Below are 21,862 nucleotides of genomic sequence, written 5' to 3'. Positions count from 1 at the left end.
GAGGGAAAGAAAGAGACAGGATCACAGTTTGAAGAGCCAATCGTTTGAAACAAATGTGGAGAGAGCGTAGACATGGTGGAGGAGAAAAAGTGAGATCACTCAGAAAAATATATTTTTCACTGAAGAGGAGAAGATTAAAAACTGCCGTCTCTCAATAGCAGAGTGGTGGAGCAAAGAGGGGAAAAAAACCTTGATTGCTAACAGTACCAATCGCAAGTATGCACACACACACACACACACACACACACACACACACACACACACACACACACACTTAAGAGCAAGTAATGTCTCTCAGAGCAGATCATCATGAATCGCCCAGACTTATAATTGTCTGTTACAATGGTATACGTAGAACAAGAACAAGCTCCTCATCAGAACCAACAACAGGAAATGAGCTGATGAATTTAAAACCACAATATTACATCATTACAGTTTTTAACTCGATCTCATCAAAACATGACGGGTCTAAATCTGGCCTAATCTGTCTTTTTTTGTCTCGGTGATGCTACAGTGATATATTAGCATTTAGATAAGAAAGGGAGCCCATCTCTTACCTTCTCCAGCGTCTCAATCCTCTGCTTCAGCAGTCTGTTTTCTGTGCGTAACCTCTGAACACAGACAAGAGGGACACGTATAGGACAGTTATCTTTTATGGCCTATTTACTTTTTAAATCCTACAAATTTTGATTATAAAACCCACATCGAGCACAAATACATAAAATACACACACCTTAATCTCAATTTGCTCCTCCATTTCTTTGTTCTTGATTGTGGTGTATTCTTTCTCAAGTCTGAAGAAGCAAAAACAACACAGGATTATTAAAAGAACTTCATTCCTTTATTGCTTTGCTTCAGTGATCTGAGCTTCTTTCTAATTAGTTAGAATTATTTTCTAATTATGCTTAAAAAGCAAAAAATCAGAGGAAGACAGAAGAGGAAAGTGCATCATCCCACTTAACGCAGCACTTAAAAAGAAAAAAACACACATCGCACAACACAGGATGTGAGTGTGCTTCGGTGTACATTAAGCCCGTCCAGCCTCCGGTCTCATTAGGCGTTATCTGAGCAATGAGCGCTCTTACTTCTTCATCCTCTTGGGGTTGTATTTGACCTGGTAGGCCCTGAGGATCAGCTTGTCGGGGCAGCAGTCAAACTGGTGGGGGATCACCTTCTGAAAATGCTGGCAGACGCAGATGGAAACATACATGTGACAAAGATGCTTATTTGCAATTCATGAAGAACCAGACAGACACATTTTAGATGAGTGAAGAAGAGCAGCTAAGGATCTACAAAAGCCCTGAAGCGAGGCAGCAGCTGCTGCAGCTTTAAAACGGCGATTGTTTAAATGTACTGTGATTCAAAGACCAGAAACAACCTTTCTGTTTTAGAACTAAACTTACAAATGCAAACAAATGTAAAATTCACAGCATCATACAACACCTGTGAAAACTTATTTGCACTTTTGCTACTGAAACAATATTCATAGATATATTGAAATTAAGTGGATAAGTTATAATATAGGACTTTACCATCAGGAAACTTAAAAGTCTATTTCTAAAAGCAAAAAGGGATGAATGAATCAATTGATAGAAAAGTAAATAGTTTATCAATTTAATTATTTTATTACATAATAGAGTTGAATGACAATTAAGTAATTTTAAGAACATTTATTTTTCAGCCTTTAATCAAGATGCCAAAAAACTACACTTCACTTCTCTGAAATATTATTAAAATTTTAAAATCTTGTGGTTTTTGATTGATGGTTTAAAAAAAAAAAAAAAAAAAAAAAAAAAAAAAAAAACTATAACAATAAAATCTGATGATGTCACTTTATGACTTGGGAAGTAGCAAAATTTTGCTTATATTGTAAAGACAAAAAAAATTGTTCCATTTATTTAGATTAAGGAGAGATGAAAGAAAAACAGAAAAGTACACAGTATAAAGAGTGTAGAAGAGAAACAGGTTTTGTCTCAAAAGTAAAGATGAGAGACTACAAACAAGGATTCAGATCTAATTCATCTGTTTGACTGGATTTTACAAAGGAGCAACAACAGTTTTTTTGCAGAGAGTGGCACAAAGCTGTGGCTGCATACCTGGGACATGCCCTCCATGTCCAGCTGAATGAGGTCAGTCTGGTTGTACTGCAGGATGGCCAGGCCCACACGGAAGATAATCTCGAGACCCTGCACAGAGAGTGTAATTTCTAATGTATGTGCTTTGTAAGCCAAAAAACTAATTCGTAAATTGAATATACACAGTCATAACACATCTTCTTCTAAAACACAAAATGTTTCCTACCTCATACATGAAAATATCGAAGATGCGTGTTGCGACAGGCAGAGGGAGGAAGGTGAGAAAAAGGGTGAGGAACCAGGAAGAGGCGTACATGGACGTGTGGAAACTCTGAGACCGGAAATGGACGTTCAGCTCTGGAAGCTGCTCCTGTAACAAAGGAGAAAATGTTAAAACCCGAAGTAACTAAGACAGGCGCAAAAGGAGACACCGTAAGAGGAAGTAGTGTGCTGGAGATACAAATTAATAATTTGCTGCCCCTTTGTGGACAAGTTTAACACTGCAAAAGCCTCATGTTTGTTGATAGAATCCGCCGTTTCCTCCATACCTGTAGCAGGTATTCAAACTGGTAGATGCAGAGACCGAGCTCTGCCATGCTGGGTTTGAACAGCTCCCTCAGACGGTACTCCTGCATCAGACGCACAAACACACAAAATGCCTCCTCTTCTGGCATCTGGGGGGGAAGTAAGAGGAGGAAATGAAATTCATTCATTGTAAATCGGTATCATCATAAATTAAACACTGCTCATCCTGAACTGTTTATCATACAGAGAGTGCCATAGTTCAAATATGACCACAGGAGATAATTGAGCTGCACTACAATCTTCAAAAAAAAAAAAAACCTGCTAAGTAATCAACTGTAGTTGCAGAATGACAAAAATCTAGAGGGACTGATTACAAAGAGGCTCGGGCATGCTGTACTGAGCCTTTTCAGCAAAACATACTCATAATGGATTGTTTTCCTGAAATACACTATTTGATCATTACCTGCATTAGAAGCAAGCCAACGATGAATGCACTGCCTTGGCAGTAGCCCACCTCTCGATCCACCAGAGAGTACGCCTTGAAAACACAAACACACACAGACAAACACACACATTAATGACATCTGTATTCTTGACTGAACATTCATACTGTGAGCACTACGTTCAGCTGGTCACCAGAGATCCCCTCATTTCCTGAGCAGCTCAGCTACATGGCAACTCGACGGATTTGTAGATAGTCAACAAGCTTGTTTCCATAGTGACCACTGCAACATTTCTACAATTTATTGTGTTTCTACAGATTTTATTTTTTGGACAAAATCCCATTAGGAAGGAAAGTCTCAGCTGTAGAAAATATAAATAACAGCCCGTCAAATCTGTCCAGTTCCTGTTAATTTTGTGTTCATAAATAACAAAAAACACATCTGTCATGCTAAAATGAACATTTTTTGTAAACATTTTATTATTAAAGCTATAACTTGGAGCAAAGCTGTAAGAAAACAAGACTGTTTGCTTGCAAGCAAAGATGTAAACAATACACAATTGAAATTCAAAAAAGAAAGGTTTTATAAGGAAGGAAATACATTTACCACGTTAGTTAGACTTTCTAGGTTCTGCAGAATGTGTTTTGGTGAGCTACATATCTAATGTAAATATAACTAAGAATATTTACACAAGTTAAGGAGCGGCAAAGATCCCTGGTAACAATTCAATTACATCTTTAAACTTTAGGCCACCAGGATGCCCCAGCTTTAGCAGTTTTAACATTGTACTGTGTCCACATTAAATTGTGGACTGTGCTGACAGGTCATCATTGTAAATGAGAATTGGTTCTCAATTGATTTTACCTGGTTAAATAAAGGTCATATATATATAAATCCCCAGTTTGGCATTACATAACATAACCTGAATCTCTAGTAGCAACCAAGTCACTGTTTAAATGCTATGCTAAATGACTTCATAAAAACGATGTAAATTAACTTTAAAAAGTGTTAGTAGCACAGTATGACGTTCAGACTTTGAGGTGCTGAAATGCTGCCAGTGTTCACCTTCATGACGTTGAAGAGGACTTCCTGTCCCAGGCTGTCCTGGCCTTTGAAGAACTCGTGCTCGGGGTAGGTGCGGGCGATGTCTCTGCGGATGAGCTTCTCGCAAGGGGACGACATCTTTAGCAGCTCAGAGTATTGGTTCTTCACCGGCATGTCAGTGGCGTTGCCCAGCAGCTGCCAGACGATGGCCCGGAAATGATGAGGGATGCCCTTCCTGATCAACTCCTGGGAGGAAGAGAGACTCCTGATTAATACTCTGCTTCTTTACGTACTGAGGGATGCAAATTGAAGGATCTCTAAGCATCAGATGAGAGAGGATTCAATTATGGAATGATGATATATTTACGAGGACCATTTTGCATCTTTCATAATTACACTCAGTACATTATGATGGATCACTGTTCCCTCTTCGTTTTTGTCTCTGTAGAGTTTACATGCAGCCGATGTATTTCTGCCATTTTGCCCATTTTGCCCATTTTGCCCCGACTCATTTTAACCATGTCTTCCCTCATCCATCTTCTCTTCCCCTGGGTTTACTCTTTTTGTGACAGAGTACACAGAGGGAGACCAGGAGGGAGGGAGGGAGGAGAGGCAGAGGACGGACAGAGAACAGTATTGTTGCAGTGCAACTAAAGAGCACTGGTGTAATCATGCTGAAACTACTGAACACAGGACAACAGCTTCATACCAATAGACCTGTCGTTTGTTTCGAACCTGTTGAAAGTTACCATCTTGCTTACATATATAGTCCATTTGAGCAGAGACCATGAAAGATTTCTTTCAAACACACAACACAAAGCAACATGTTGTTAACATACACACAGATAAAAAAAAAAAAAAGAAAGATATAATGTGCATCTCACTTATGACTAAAAACAGACCCGTGACAAAGTGTGTGTGCTAATGATCGCCAACAACCTTTTTCATAAAATGAGTCAGGGATTTCGAGTGCCCCATGTCTGTCTCGGTCTGTCAAACAATCTGGTAAACTTCCTGTGAAATTTGAGAGTAAAAATAAAATGAGGAGGCTGATAATCTCCTTACTGGTTTTCTAATTTCTAATTATATTCAATGATGCATTCTTAGGTAAATGCTGCATGTGGCATCAGTCTTTGATTTTCCACCTCCGGTGCCTGACCCCCCTACCTTCAGGAGTTTGTCCTTTTTGCGTCTCCACTCCTCCCACTCATTCACGATGCGGCCCCATAAGATCCATGTATCTTCCTCAAGATGTGACAAGTTCGAGGAGGCCGAAGAGCTGGACACCAGTGAGGAGCCGCTGTTGCGTCGCGAGCCGCTCATTGACCGCATGGACTTAGAATCAGCCTCCAGCAACCTGCACGAAGAGAGAGTTTATGAGGACGGGAAGCTGAAATTTTGATTGATGGTAACAAAATGAACATGACTACACAGAACAGCAGCTTTGTCTTATTCAAGATGGTACACAAATTGGAGACTGATAGGTAAGCAAATACAAGCATTAGGAGTCACGGTAGGCAGATGTGACATTGAGGCAGATGGTGACATTGAAAAGGATTGGAGAGGCACCAGAAGGCTCAGGGCTTGTTGTCTTAAACTACAGTATCAGAGGTTGAGTCATGAAGATATTACACACAGCTGGCTGGGCTCCTACACGTGGGAAAACTCCCAACTATACGCCTTTGTATACAGGGTGGGACCAATGTTATTAGGTGGTTGTTTTTTTTCCAATGGAACATGGGGTTGTTTGAACTTTAACTCAGTCACTACTAAGTCAAGCTGATAAAAAGTTGTACAGCATTTCCCACCTCCCAATGTTTCCAATCTTTATGCAAAGCTAATATAACCTGTTGCAGAACAGCCTGGTAGGCTATCACGCCAAAACTTCTAATACACCCATCGGTGCACTAGAGGATACCGTGACAGTGTTATGTTTCGCTCTGCCTAGGCAGGAAAAGCCCTCACGTATGACCAGCCATTTAAAGGCTGGTTGGATGGAACAAACACAGTGACATAAGTAAGCGACTTACATAACGTATTTGCAAGCAAACACTGCTCCTTTAAGTGTTTTTTGTTATTATGTTAATCCTCGTGAAGTCAGCAGGGTAGCAGGACAGCAGAAAGCGGGAATGATGTGATTAATGAGGGCACTCTTTAACCTGAGGGTGTCGTTCTCAGTTCCACTTTGACCCCAAATGTCTGATTCGGTTAAGTCACTTGACTTCTCCGTCATTAAGTCTGATCCATGTGTTAAAACTGGCTGTGGAACTTATAATATAAACGTGCCACTCTTTTTCTTTCTGAAGTGATGTATTGTGTTTGTAGTCCATGCAAGGGTTAATAGAGTCAAATCAAAACAGAATGTATTCTTCTGCATTGGTGGGTTATGTAAGATAAATAATTACACATTCCCATGCTCTTCATTGTTTGGGATTAAACCTTATCTAACACAGATTAATGCTCACCCTTGAATACAAAAGTCATTTTTTGTAGACATCGCAGTAACGCCAGGTGGTTATGATTTTAGATTGTATCCCTGAGAAACGGATCCTGAACTGATTAAATAATGAGCTTCCTGAAAGAACATACAGTGGCTTCTAGGATACATGATGTAAGATGTAAATTGACACATAGTCATTATCATTGGAAAGTTTTACTTTCTGAGGAAACATGACTGGAGCTACAACTAAAAGATCAAAAGGATTTTGTTTGAACATGTTTGATAAAAAAATTGGCCTCCCATCAGGTTGGACTGCATGATATTTTGAAGTCACTAATAATGTGAATTTAAGTGAGTATTTCAAAATTGACTCACAGTAAGTGAAATCTGTGTCATATTGAAGGAGACAAAAAAAAAAAAAAATCTCAATTAACAATGTTTGCTGTAATATCATTACAGTTATACAAGATATTTCAGAAATGCTAATGCAAATATTTAGGAACTCCAGGGCAAATTACAGTGTATTGATTATTTAAATAAAATAAGTAAATAAAACCACTGCAGCAAACAAAAACCTTTCTTCAGGTGTTGATGCACCATTACTTTATATTTCATTAATTTAAAAGAAGAGAAAAAAACATTTGGCTCCAAATTTTGAGTACAACTCAATGTACAAAAAACAAAACAAAACAAAACAAAAAAAATCTCTCAGAAAACAGACTTTCCAATACCGAGGGCCAATAGTGCTTCAATCTGGGTTGAAAAGATAAATACTGATACAATCTAGGTGATTCCCCTCATACAGGAATATATGCATGAACTTCACCTATTCACTTTTTTCCTGTAACACTAACCTACAAACCCATTTTTGTTACCCAGTGTATTTCTTGTAAATATATAGCAGGCAGAGTCGTAATTCTAGGTCAATTTGGGATTTGCTTGTGGTCATTTCACACAAATCCCTTTGCACTCGACTGGTGCCTGTATATATATATATATATATATATTTATATACTTATATATTTTTTAAGACCAGCAGTCTGTGTCAAAATGCTGCCAAATACAGAACGACAACATTACTTTCATTTCATATGGATCATTATGGCTGCGCTCAGGAAAAAAGTACTAAAATATTTATGAAACTTATCACCACACTCCAACTGCATTATTATTTTTGGGGTCATATTGTAATCATAACATTGCTGAATACTTTGCACATTCTTAACTTAAAGTTAGCTTAAGTCACTTTCAGATTTTTGTGTCCTTTAGTTCTAGATAATGAAGAATTGGGTTTAAAGCTTGTGCAGCTTGTACAGAACAAACTTCTGTCTTCAGGTTATGATGCATCTGTGTCTTTGATGTTTGCTTTGATTTTTTTCGATGTGCGTCACACTATTTGGCTTTTAATGCAGTAAATGGTCTCTCTCACACTTGAAAGCCCTGTTACGAACTGAAACAGTGACGTACCAAGATGATGAAAAACTTTGCGACTACTTCCTTTGCGGATCATACCTTATAACACCTATCATGAAGTTCCTATTATCTCCATAATGGGACCTTGTCATTACTTATTATTTATCTGTTCTTACCACTACATGAATTTGTGTTCTTGCTTGTTCAAGATTTTTACTTCCAACATGAGCTGTCCACAGTTTCGTCTTATCTTGTCCATAGTTGGTTTGTTTGGATTCCAAATGATTCTGTTGGGCTTTCAGCCATATTGTGCTTAGTTAATGCCCCTTTAAGGGGCTCTTAATTTTCAATTAAATTATCTGGAAACATTAAAACATTAGCCGAGCTGAGTTTTCAACCATGAGTTTCAGCATGAGCAGTAGTCCAGGCTGATAAAATCTGCAAGAGACAGCTGAGGAAATCCATTTTCATCAGTGAAAACTGGGATGCCTTTTTTGGTGAGTTCTCTGGGAAAACAAAGGCCCATTGTTTCAAAAATTAATTAAAAAATCTGAGTGGAGGATTTGGCACCACTACCATCACAAACTGCGTTTGCAGTCCTTGATCAAATGGTTGAACCTGTTCTTATACAACTAAACTGAGTCTCACTCAGTCATAGTGAAGCTTTAATAACTGCTTTGTTTTCACGGGCAACACTACAACACCATTGGCATGGTGGCTGATCTCACCTGTTCTGCTCCTCCAGTTTGGCCAACAGCTCCAGTTCGTCAGGACTCAGGTTCTCAGAGTCGGCTGGGGAGGCCGCTGGTGCTGACAGAAGTGTATCTTGGGAAGAAGAGTCTGGGCTAAGCACTGGGCTGCCTGTCGATGAAGGGTCTGCATCCATGCCAGGAGGGGAAGAAGGGCACTCGAGCTGAGATGGAGCCCCGCCAGAGCCCTCTCTTTCTGGGCTGCCACTGGGAATAGACATGGTGTCAAGGATGGAGTGGGATGGGTGAAGCAGTGTGGGTGTAGTAAGAGGGTCTCCCTGTTGGTCTCCCTCCTCAGTGAGCCTTGCTGTTGCCTGATTGGCCGCCTTTCGGGCCCTGCAGCCAATATGATCAGAGGTCTTCAAACCTGTAATTGACACAAGAAAAAGCTTAATGAAAATGACGACAGATAACTACATTATATGAACCGGAGCAGTTCCCATAATCATCAAAACTAACATGACAAATTTGTACTCCAACAAAACCTGTGGCAAAATAGCATGACATACCCAGCCTTCTTAATTTGTATCTTATCCATGTAAAAATAACATTCTTTTTTTTTACATCAGTTCTCTGAGACAAGGGTCAAAATGATCAGTCCACGGAAAAATGCTTAGAGCCCGTATTCAACAACTGTGCCGTTAACACTGCTGTAAGTTTGTGATGTCACAAACTCACACTCGTGTCATATGTCCGCCCTCAGCACATCGCTGAGCTAACAAGGTAAGAAAACCTATGACTGGCCTGGGTGTGTGGCACTCAGAAAAGAATCAGCCAATCAGGGTCACTGATATCAATGTCCCTTAAAAGACAAACCAGTCTGTTCTATGAGGAACTACAGAGACAAGCTGAAAGGAGGGGATGTAAAACTATACCGGAAAAAAAATGTTGGTCCTTAAAAATACAAAAATAACATCATATGGACTGCAAATAAAACATTGGAAAAGAGTAAAATATGGGGATACAGTTTTTGTGCAAATTTGCGGTGGCTAAAAAGGGAATTTATTATAGTTTGAGTTGATACAAGTACGGGAGTTATCATATTAATTAATGATAACAGGAGGGACAGTGAAAGTAAACTTGGTTGAAAGCTTAAGGTTTATCATTTATTCATACGCTAATAAAGTTTCATTTCTTCATAAATGAATATATAAATAATTGAAAAATGAATATATGAATAAATAATAAACTATGAGATTACAGATTAGTTTACTTTCACCCCCTCTGATGAGTTTCTGTGTTCAATATGCAGTTGTGAAAACAAATCTCCCTCAGGAATAAAAACACTCAAGAGACTTCATTGTCCTCCACAAAAATTATTTCCATACATTTTAGTTTGTGCACTTTGACCTAAATAATGCCCCTCCACACCCTGGCTCAAGTAAATGGTCTGAGGAGTGGCTCTTAGTCACTGTAATGACATCATCCTGACTCAGAACATCAAGGTCCGTCACTGCAGACAAACTCTACGATCAGGGAGGTGTTTTTTTTCCACGGCAAGTTAGAAAATTGAACCAATCCTGCTGATGTGAGTGGAATGCTGCAATCTGTACAGATAAATTCACAACTTCACTAACTTTGTTTTTTCATCAGGAGGAAAAGTGAAAGTCAGCAGTGGTACAATCGCATTGAGCAGTTATTGCTAATTACCCGATACCGTGTTCTTCAGATCACACTGAACGGGCTTCAGAAGGAATTCGCCATGGTCACGCCACAGGTTCGTGTGCATTCAGAAATGGTGCAACAAAATGACTGCAAACAGCTGGGCAATTTATTAAAACCAAACTGAGTTAGTTCAGAGAGATAACCTAGATGTCACACGGCTTATAAATAGCAAACACCACTGGTTTGTATCATATGGGATAGGAGAACTTTTAATTGTTTTCCTTCTCATGTAAACCCTGGTGTGATTTCACAGCGAGAGCCAGATTTTTTTCAGCCAGCAGAAAATGTATGCAACTGTACTGTTTGGGCTGAAAGCATTGTGACTAGATTCTTATTGATTAGGAGGTTTATAAATGTGTATGTTTGTCTGATTAAGGCCATACGAAGACATTCGTGTCTTGAATGCAATAATCAAACTTGTTATTGCTAGACAGGATGCCCACATTATTTTCATCACTGCAAATACATGGATAAAGATAGCCAGCTGGTTATGAAGGGGCAGTGTGAAGACTTCACACGTGCTAGAGGAAAGACTCATTCAATACAAACACGCATACTGTTTACAGATACAAACTCTCTCTTTGTACTGCAGCTAGTACCAGAGAGGCGACCAGGGTGGAGTTGTTACGAGTCTGTGGAGAAAATGAGCTAAAAGGCAGAAATGTTGCCCTACAATGAGGACCAGAATGTGGAGCTACAGTCAACTCCCCTTGACCTGTGTGCTTTATAGATGTCAGCTGTTTTAATGTCGTAGCCCTGTGGAAAATACTATGTGAGCCACATACACACACACAGTATGGCTGAAAAACAGCTCACAATAACATGTATATTATAATAAATATATGGGCGATGCACTCATTTGCATGAGATGAATCACAGATAGAAACCACACGACATACATGTCATGTCATAGTCAGCTGGTCCCTACAATTACAGTATGGTGAGTTAATAGAAAATTGCTTTTGAAGCGTTCTTCGATTAGAAAACTCCCAAACAATGCCATGAAGTATTGATTTCTGCCGTGTGATCACGCATGAAGGTTGGGAGGAACATTCAGTAACATATATAATATGAGGCATAAGATGCTGACATGCACAACAAAACAAGGACAGCAGTAATATAGCATGTAGGAAAAGAGAGAAGAGGAGCATAGCAACTGTCTGAACTCTGCATGTGGAGGAAACAAAGACCACATTCATGCAACCAGCCTGATCAAAACAGTTGATCAAGTCAATGAAACCAATCACATTTGTAAAAGGGATTTCTCCAAAAACAAACTGAAATGCAGTCTTTCTGATAGGAAATGCAATTCCACCCATAGAATCTATTGATAGCACAGATACAAAAGAATTTGCAGCAACAATCAAAGGAGAATTTCAAGCAGCCTTTTCTTCTAAAAAATCATCTGACAGATGGATGAGCCTCAGGCAGTGATGGGTCTGCCTTCATATTCAATCATATTCACCTCAGTCCCAGCAGCTAGCGCCGTTATTGACAAATGCTATACTTGTACTAGACACTTGCAGATGTTTAGCCTCTGGATCAAATAAAGGTGAATATAAAATGCTGATGTTCACTAGCCTGGACAGTCTGTGATGTTTTACACCAAAGGCACAAGAATAAAAAGAAAAAGATGTTGAAGCCGTCTCTCCATGGACAGATCACTCGCTCAATGCTGCTTCCTGAGAAAGTTTTATTTCACTGAAATAAAGAAATCTCTGCACCAGATTTCCCAATGGCTTGATCTGTTAAATTTATATTATTGCTGATGGGACTCAACACTGCAGCTCCAGATTTAGGTGAATCCATAAAGCCACAGCACTGTTGGCTAGAAATTGCACATTTCCAAATGCCACAGCACAAACAAACAAAAACTCAGAGTAATGTGGACCTTTTGGTAAAGAGGTCATTTGATGAATTGACTATCAGATTAATCAACTGATTTTTTTTTTTTTTTTAAAGTGCCATGAGAGCATCTTCTTAAGTGTCAGCTATTTAGTGGCGACAATATAAAAGAAGAGACGCTTCAGAGAGAATTCAGCACTACAGAAGGCTCTTCAGCTGTGTCACTGTGGTCAACCCACACTGAAAAAGGTGAGTCATGCAGGACTAAAGAGTTGTTTCCTCTCTCACACACGTGTGTGAGAGAGGACATTGTGAAGGTCTCAGACAAAGCAAAACAAGCTGGATTTTCTGACCTTGGTTGATGTTCTGTAGATGACAGCTGTAATGTCACTTTGTCCCAGGAGGAAACTGCAGAGGACGAGGGGTTGCAGCATGGTAATCTACTTGTATTTGTGTGTAAGGTTACTGTTTAGCATGTGCTGTGACATGTCTCCATGCTCGATATAACCCATGTTACATTGTTCAAGTTACACTTCAGTGTGTGTGTGTGTGTGTGTGTGTGTGTGTGTGTGTGTGTGTGTGTGTGTGTGTGTGCGCGCGTGGGTCGTTATGCATGGACACTGTCACTGTGACATGAGGGGGAGTCTTGGTGTGTGATTGATAGATATATGTACATGTATGTGTGTGTACATGTTTAGTTTCTCCTCCACCTATATCATCATGCACAATTACGGTCTTGTGTACAATCCACGCTTTTGAACGCATCCCCTCCGAGCTCTCTCTGTCTACACAAACAGACAGGGCTATTGTTTTCTCCAATGACCTTCCTCGAACACGCACGCACCTCCTCCAGTCATCTAACATGAACCCATGTCCCTTTGGCCCTTCCACGGTTGAAATGTTGTTCGCACGGTTTGAATGCAAATCTCAATAAAGAATTAAAGAATGTGTCTGATTTACTTGTCATTGGTGTAAGGAGGGGCTTCACAGTCACCATCTGCTTGGTGACATGGAGACTGATCCACCCTGGGGCAAATAAGAATAAGGAGGGTATAAAGAAAAGAAAAAAAAGACAAGCACCCCCCCACCTCCCCCCCCAGTCTCCTCACAACACCCAACTAAAAACAGACTGATCCATTTATTTCCTCAAAAGACATATTATTACATGCAACTGTAGACATTGTGAGCCGTAAATTACTTTCCTTGACACCCAAGAAAAACAAAAACACACAAATGGAAAACTATGATCAGCAACTAATATACAAAAAACAGAAAAATTAGCTTGTTTTCTCAAGGACCCAGACTTCCCTGATGCGTGTGCGTTTCGCCCCGGGGACCTTCCTGCTGTGACAGCAAGCGCGACCCCTTTGTTAATCTGTAGCTGCTAACCACATTGTTGCCCCCGCCCCCCCCGCCCCCCCTGTCTCTGTTTTTTAAAAGCCACAACTGGATGACTCTTTAGGTCAAACCACTGCATGGAATTAGCTCTGAGAACTGATGTATTGACAAGTTAAATGCACTCCACATATAGTGCAAAAGAGCGATGGTGTGTAAAATAGATCCCGATCAATTTGTGCATGATGAAAGAAGGCCTTTTGCACTATCAACCTGTGAAATGCACTCCTATACTCTAAAAAAACTAAAATGAGAAGTAGAACCAGACACATTATCTTTTTTCATTTCATGTCTTCCTCCTGCTTGTTAATATCTTGCACCTACGTTACCCACAATGCCCCTTGACCACCGACTTTGGACAGATATTCAGGTGTTATGTTAGTAGTAGCTAATGTAACCTACGACCCGTAAACAAATCTGTCAAAAATTAGTGAAATCAAAGATAATTTGTAGACAATTTATGAGACTTGAAGTAAAATTTAGAATTTCTCTTATAATGGAAGATTGTTTATGTTGTGGTATTGATACGTTTACTTAAGTAAGCTATCTGAATAATTCTTCCACCACTGCTGCTTGAGTCATTCAACAGTGAATCTGACTGTGTCTACTGGCTACCCGAGAACCCTGAGAGCATCATCCTGCATCATCATTATGGTAATGACAATCTGTTCTTGAAACAGCCCTCATGTACCGGTTGTGCTGTACAAATCAGTGTACAGTCAATAGTATCGTACGGTACAGTCGTCGGTTTGTTTGTTTTTAACTTCGAAACACGCCGTGAGGTCAAGAATAAATGACGAGGAGACACATTCAGGATAATCAGTGTCAAAGACAATTCATGTTTTCCAGATATTTTCCCCAGAATCTACTGACCATTTTATATGACTAATGCTTTCCTGCTCTAAATTTAGTTGGACGATTTGGTTCCCCTGAGTGCCACGGTAGCAGGAAATGGTGTAGAAATAGCCACAACCCATCAATGTTCACTCACACAGGAACGATGCTCTTTTGGGCCACTCAGTGCATTAGTAGGCTACTGTGACTGATCAGATTATTGAATACCTTAAAAAGACGTTGCTAAACAGACTGCAGAATCTAATATAAAACGAGATTATATGAGGGTGTCGTGGAGGATATTTGAACTGTGTACAAGTCTGTGAACAAACTGGGTGTTAACACAGGGTTTTTATACTGTGAGGGTGTTAGACGTACAGAGCTGCAAAGGTAAAGGTAAAGTAGTTTACACCGAGCCACAAATAAAGCACTCCAAACTCTGTGATAAACAGTAGAGGTGGGGGAGGTCGACACGGCATCGGCTTGTGGTATTGTTTGAGGCAATATTGTTTGGATACACAAATTCAAATGATCAAACGTAACACGGATAATGCGGCTGAATGTGAACTGTGAAATGAGGCCGACATCTGACTGTACAAACAGGCATACAGGAGTGAAGCGGATCTCCAGACCACACACACTCACAGGACTACAGCAGCGCAGGTCAGGGGGGAGATTATCTCCCCCCTGAGGCTGCAGTGGAAACATGGGCCATCGTGGGTTAGTGGAAAAGCCCTGATAGCCAATGACTGACATTGTTTTTCCTGCATTCATTACATTATCTTAAAATGTCATACTTTCTCAGCAGCAGCGTCACAAACACTGATCAGTACTCGAGCTGTTTAATCACCCGCTCTGATTACAAACATCTGTTGTTTGCTGTGAGAGGAAAGGGCCAAACACTACAAATTAACAGTGGAAATGAGATTTTCTTCTGTTTGTTTTTTTTTTGTTTTCTTGCATTTCATAACTCCCTTTGGCCTCCCAGGGAAATGACAAAGTAATCAGTTAGTTGATCTGCGCAGGTGTTCTCAGATATATAAAAAAAAAAATCAAAAGATGTAAAACACTACCGGTAATCATTGACTCTCGTTCACTGGCACCTATAGGTGGCACAGAAAGCCTCCTCGAACAATATACAGATCTGATCTCATTTGTTTTGCAACATAATCTAAGCAGTAAAATCTTTTACCTGCTATTTTGTTGACTCCAAAGAACAAACACACTGATAGCCCATTAACTCACAGTCAGATTACAAGCTGATAGTGTAAAGGAATCATCAACAACCTGATGCGACTACACAGGTTTCTCTCTCTCACTTGCCAACACGTCTATGTTGTTAATCATACTCCAACAGATTCTTCCTGCAGTAAATCATTTCCTCTAGTTCATTTTAAGCAACAACAATGTGCTGCCTGTGCTGATGAAATGCTCTGACGTTTTGTGCAGACAAGCAGCGTGTTCTTACCCGTTTCAGAAATCACTGAAATTATGCTAATTAAAGGCATAGGCAGTATTTAATGCCCTATGCTTATGAAATAATTATCCTTTGTGTTTACCAAAGGAAACAATGGGCAAGGAGACAGATCAAACTACTATTGAAACAGGTGAGCAAATAGAACAAGGAAAGCAATATTCAGAGCGGAGCACAACACCGATTCATGTTAAATGTCATGGCCCTTCGGTGCGTCGCTGGCTCATTATTTGAACGTAATTTGCATGTTGGTGTAAATCCAGCATGCAGCAGTCTGAAAAAAAAATAAAAAAAATGAGATCACGATTCAGTCCGTGTAAAATCTGCAGGGCAACAGAGATCCAGTTATAAATCTGCAGCCCAAAAGAACAATGGGGGCAGAGAGGGAGGAGAGCTGTGGAGGAGCTGCAGTTGTAGTGAGCCTGAACCACGGCAGCCGGGTCATCAAGTTGCTCCCCGTTTCCATGTGTCAGCAAGGGAGAAGGAGTGCAGTGCCGTGCAGAGCCGTGGCCAGCGCCGACACAGTCAAGCAGCAGGCCAGGCAGGAGGACAAGCATCAGTCCACATAGACTATACACAAAACTTTATAGGGACAACATTCTGTCCCACAAATCCACCTTATTAAACAGTAGAAGCTTTACTGTACTGTGTGGGGTCCATCCAGACGCTCTTTTGTGTGGATGGTAGTTTTATTTAGGAAACACTAATATAGGAAGCAAAGATTTTCAGGATACACTAATTGATCAATTAATCCAACGACAGAAAATCAATCAGTGACTCTTTCGATATCTAATTAATAGTTTAAGACAGTTTTAGGCTAAAATACAGAAAATTCTGCTACTGTTTCTAAAATGTAAATATTTTCTCGTGCTTTTAGTATTCTGGGATGGTAAATTAATAATCTCAGGCTTTAAAATGTAAAATGCATTTGAACTGGTAGGCAAGGTTATAGACCAAAGAATTAAGAAATAAATTAAGAAATTAAATGGCATTTTAGTTGACACGTTCTTGGTAGTTGTGTCTCTATATTTCAAAATATTTAGTTTTAACTTAAGGATCAACCTCATTCACAGACAGAGTCAAACAGTCAGCCATCCAAAGGAAAAAGATCCACATTTACCACGTCAATTAGTAAAGTTTAGATTTATAATGTGAGGAAGAGTTGCACCTGAGCCTCTCGGACACAAGCCTGGTGTTATCCAGACTGTTTGCTCACAGCAGCATCAATTTTCTTCCCTGATATTACAGTCTGGAAACCCCTTCGCTGAAGAGCGGACCAATCAGAAAGCAGTGTCAGTGGTTAAGTGCGATGATGTTGAAGTCAAGCGGTTTTTTTCTAACTGTAGTTCCAGCAGTGGTAGAGTTTTGGTGCATATGGTGGTGAAAGCCAACTGGTTGAAGGCCGAGGTCTACGCCCATTAGGATGCAACAACTCATCTTTTACTTTGATTTGAATCTGATGTGTTCAAGCAATATTATATTGAAGCTGGAAAACAGCTGACAAATGAACACATAATGATTTCCTACACAGCTGCAGTTAAAACGACATTAAAAAGACATACTGCTTCTCTGATTATTCAATTCAGATTTTTTTTTTGGGCTGGATTAAGCCACAAGTGGAGTGACTGTTAAGATTTTATTGTAAGCCAAGGAAAAAGAAACAGCATCACCATGTTAGACCATTTATCAAAGACAAAATCTTCTTTGAGTCACGAGGAAAATCCCTCAGTCCATCCTTGTTATGACCAAAACATGAACTCATGTTTGTTACTGACTGACATTTCACTTCTACAAGCAAAAACTGTGGGAGACAATAATGAACCTGGACAGCAGCAGGCAGACTAACTGTACAGTACAATGAGAAATCGGAGAGATGCTATCCCTCCTACTGTTCTTACTGGAGGCCACACGCGCATGCATGCACGCACATGTACAGATGTACAGTACACACACAAACACGAGTGCATGCACATCTAAGTGACCATTTGTCCTGAAGACACAGTCCAGAGCGCTTTTGGCGCAGATACAAATAACACAGCAGAAGCAGTTAGTGCAGAGGAAAAGGTTAGCAGGGATAAACTGAAGTGTGTTTGCGTGTCACAGAGAGTAGTATTAAACCTTTTGTGTGCCTGATTTTTGGATCAGATAAAGAAGTAGTTTTGAGTGTGTGACGCTTTGAAACAAGGTCGCCAGGATGTGAGAATCTGATACCTGTTTCCTTGACGGTGAAATGTGAGATGACTTTTGCATAGTGAGTGGATTGCACAGATAAACCTGAAAATAATCTCATTGAAAAACATGGGCCCATTCCTCAGTTCCCTTAGTCATGGGGCATTTAAACTGTAGTCACAATCAAATGAGAAATATAATTAATTCCTTGAATAGTACCCCTCTCTCATAAAAAAAGATAAGGGCTTGAGGGAGTTCTTCCATTTTGTGACTAGTCCGTTTTTCAACATCATAGCCCTAAAACTGTGTCAGTTCCCCACTTTTTATTTGGTGGTTAAAATGATATGTGTCTGTCCCAGATTTACAACACAAAGTCATTTTACTTAGTGGTTTTCAGTCCTGGTGCCCTCGGTTTACAGTAGTGCTGGTGTTCTGTTTTATAATCCAGTCAAGGACATTTAACAGGATTTACCTGTAAATCACTACGTGATAGATGATACAGAAAAAAGCAGCTGGATTTCGGGTCAAAACAACACTGAGAGACAATCATTTAAATGTCAATTTCAGCCAAGGTGACGAGTTCAAGGCTTAATATCTACAGTGTTTATCACAGGTAGTTTAACAAACATCTGGATAGACCTGTTTTTAATACAACACAGCCATCACTGACGTTCCAGCAGCTCCGTATGCTGAGGATGACTCGCATAATCCCTTGTCTTGCAGTTTCTTACTTGAAAAGCCAGTAATCCTATATTGACGGTTAGTTTGGACATGACAGCTCACTACCCCGGCCTGCTGTGCTGCTTGAGGATGCCTGAACAACAGGCCTTACATGCTCTGCGGTGGACTCCGGGCTCGGCTGGGATCAACATCTGTGGCCAAAATGACACATTATCCTTATCATCATCACCATCATCCCCCCCCCCACCAACCCCTCCTTTCTTTGCGGAACCAAAATGTACCGGCTTCCCCACAACAACAAGGTTGTGTAACGACATTAAATGAGGACGAGACGTTGAGGAGAGACAGTATGGACAACATTACAGCCTCAGCAAGAAATCCGGTTTGTCGGCGAAAGAACGGTCGCGTCTCCGCTGGCATGTTGCACAGCGGAATTTTTCACCGAGATAAATGGAGCAGACGGATGAAGCTGCTGCTGCTGCTGCTGCTGATGGGGCTTCAACAACAAGGAGAGTAATGTGGGCCTGGTCACTTTGAACTGTTTTGAATTGATAGGCTACAAACTAATAAGCTCGCGGGCCCGTGAATAAGGCTCCTCGCGATAACGTTCACGTTCCATTTAAAAAAAATAAATAATAATGACGTCTAATAAACAATTAAACCTCCAAACGCTTTACCTGCATTCCTTTTCCATAATCGGAGCGGTCCGTTGATCGTCGCTCCCACACCTGTCCGTCGTAAATGTCAACCGTTTGTTATCGGCTAATTAAAATCCTAATAGACCGCCGAGGACAAACGCGGAGAGAGCGTCCAACGCAGCGCCATCCTCCTGCCGCCGATCAACCGGGAGCCAGCGCCGCCGCGTCGCACAGCTGGTCGCGAGCCTCTGCCGAGAGGTTGTGCGTGTGTCTGTGAACCGAATTAAAGGAGGAACAATATTTCCAGAGGCCTCCGCTAAAATTATCTTGACAGCCGCGTGATGTAGCCGACGGTTGGACGGGGATGTGGTATAAACGGCCGCATCAATCATTACGAGTAAATCCCAGAATGGCTGGCGTTCTGTGGCTCTGTTGCGCACGGGGCGGGGCGCGCCAATCACGCTGTGCAATGATAGATGATTGACATGTTGAGAACCAATAGCCTTGCGTGACTTTTGGTGGACAACAAATAGAGCCAATCAGCGTGGAACTTTATTCTGCGGGGAGGCGGGCTCCGCAGGTGTCACACAGCGTTGTCATTTAAACGGATTTATTTATGTATAGCAACTAAATTATATAATTACGTGACAAAAACGTTTTATGTAATAGTTTCAGTCAGCCTCTGGCAGTATTGATTAGATTGTTATTGCTGATGTAGCCTATATAAAGGCTATGAGTAAAGGTCTTTTACTTGTCCATTGTATGCACTAGTGTTACGTACATTACAATGCTATGTATATTTTAAGCTGGTTAATGTGCAAAGCAATTGTTGCTATATCTAGTGGAGTAGAAGTAACCTACATGGCATGAAATATGAATGTGAAAATAAGGTGCCTCAAAACTGACTGCTCTCCACCAATGCCACTGCGTAATTATATATTTATAAACTTTGAAAACAGATTTTGTTCAGTAATTTTATTCTCTGTTTGTTGCACAAAATTAGATTTATGTTCAGGGTTTTCAGCCCACTAGGCCTCCAAAACTGAAATAAGGTCTGGATTAACCCTTAATTTAAAGTGTCAAGCATGGAGCTTCACTTAATTTAATCAAGGTCAGTTATGAAATGTAAACAAAACAAAGAAAAGGGCTTTCATACTACAGTGATTTTCAAGATGAGGTAGATAAGGCAGTATTTTCAGGAGAAAAACACAGCAGCAAGGTCACAGCTTTTAAGTACCTTTGTACCTTCTGCTCAGACTGAGCACTTGCTAGAACTCGCTTCACAGACAGGTCTGCTTGTCCATTTCCAGTACATTGCTGGCAATGCGCAAACACATCCAATTCCATGTATGAGGGGAAGGATGATGGAACAGCAAGAGATGAGGTGCTGCAGACAGCCTATGCTGTGGAAAAGCCAGAGCTGCTCTCAGGCTGAGATCAGCAGGAGACTGGAAAGAAGAGGAACATGTGCATTCACAGAGCATGCAAACACTCAAGCAAACACACACATATAACTGAAATATTAGATAATGATAATTTGCATGCAAAGTCAGATTTTTGTACTTTACAAGAGATACACAGTCAATGATAGAGAATAGAAAAATATCCTTCTGGTTAGTATTGAAACAGTGATTTTGCTGTCTTTAAAAGCGCAAATTAGAGCCCTTTGGGATTCAATGTTCAGCCAATGGCGCCACATGCAGGAGAAAATGTGAACCCTCTTTTGTGTAAAGTGTAACCCTTTCTGAGAGTTTCTGGACCTTTCGCGGAATAGTTTAATGTTAAACCCCAATGTTACAATTGGCAACTCAAAATCGGTGTGAAAAGAAACAGTGTATATTTGACAAAATGTTGAATGCTTCTCAGACTCTGTCAGACTTAATACTGTTTGTGTCTTGGTTGTTTCCGTGTTTAAAGCGCAGACATTCATGACATGTCTTTTTCTACAAATACAGGTGAGGTGAGAAGTTATCAGGCTCTGTATGTAGCTTTGTTGTCACTGTATTCAACACAAACAATGTTGTCTCCAAATCATTTAAAATTTAGAGTTGTGCCTCATACTCACCTTCCCTTTTTCGACTTGGCCTGTATTTTAAATGTGGATGGAAATTTGACCCTGTGACCTCCCGTAGTAGGATGAATGAAGCAGAGCATCTTTTAATCTAGTTTTGTAGGTTCCTACAGTAGTATTTCATCATTGGCAGGCCCTGATGAATGACCGAGGTACATTTGAATGATGTTTGTCATTTGGCCAAATAACATCGCCATCAGGTGGACAATTTGGATAGTGCAGCAGCCCAGACTACAGCAAATGTTGAAAAAACTCAATACAGTGAGACCGTTTTGAACAAATACTTAATTTATATCTACTATGTCCATGACATATATCTAGTAATTTTGTACGCGGTCTGTACAAGATATAAGGAGTAAATAATCAATATTACAGTATTCAATTCAATTCAACTTTATTTA

At 40.3% G+C, this 21,862-nt stretch overlaps 1 protein-coding gene across 2 annotated transcripts in view; it reads right to left on the bottom strand.

Annotated features, from left to right (window-relative positions):
• evi5l (ecotropic viral integration site 5 like) overlaps positions 1-19,817 on the bottom strand; it is a 34,429-nt gene extending 14,612 nt beyond the window's left edge. Inside the window, exons 1-11 of one of the 2 annotated variants that reach the window (XM_069168411.1) lie at positions 19,430-19,817; positions 8,669-9,056; positions 5,255-5,444; positions 4,109-4,333; positions 3,064-3,138; positions 2,624-2,749; positions 2,302-2,445; positions 2,097-2,186; positions 1,086-1,183; positions 734-794; positions 558-611 (exon numbers count right to left, since the gene is read on the bottom strand). In XM_069168411.1, coding sequence (XP_069024512.1) covers positions 558-611; positions 734-794; positions 1,086-1,183; positions 2,097-2,186; positions 2,302-2,445; positions 2,624-2,749; positions 3,064-3,138; positions 4,109-4,333; positions 5,255-5,444; positions 8,669-8,910 — 1,305 coding nt within the window. In that variant the 5' untranslated portion in view covers positions 8,911-9,056; positions 19,430-19,817. The remainder of the gene's footprint in view (positions 1-557; positions 612-733; positions 795-1,085; positions 1,184-2,096; positions 2,187-2,301; positions 2,446-2,623; positions 2,750-3,063; positions 3,139-4,108; positions 4,334-5,254; positions 5,445-8,668; positions 9,057-19,429) is intronic. The other variant, XM_069168410.1, reaches the window with a different exon arrangement.
• Between the last annotated feature and the right edge of the window lie 2,045 nt (positions 19,818-21,862).

Source organism: Embiotoca jacksoni, unplaced genomic scaffold (genome assembly GCF_022577435.1).
Source record: "Embiotoca jacksoni isolate LCO1_2020_lvr unplaced genomic scaffold, fEmbJac1.0.p SCAF_4, whole genome shotgun sequence".
Classification (NCBI taxonomy): domain Eukaryota; kingdom Metazoa; phylum Chordata; class Actinopteri; family Embiotocidae; genus Embiotoca; species Embiotoca jacksoni.
This window is presented reverse-complemented; position numbering and strand designations above follow the sequence as displayed.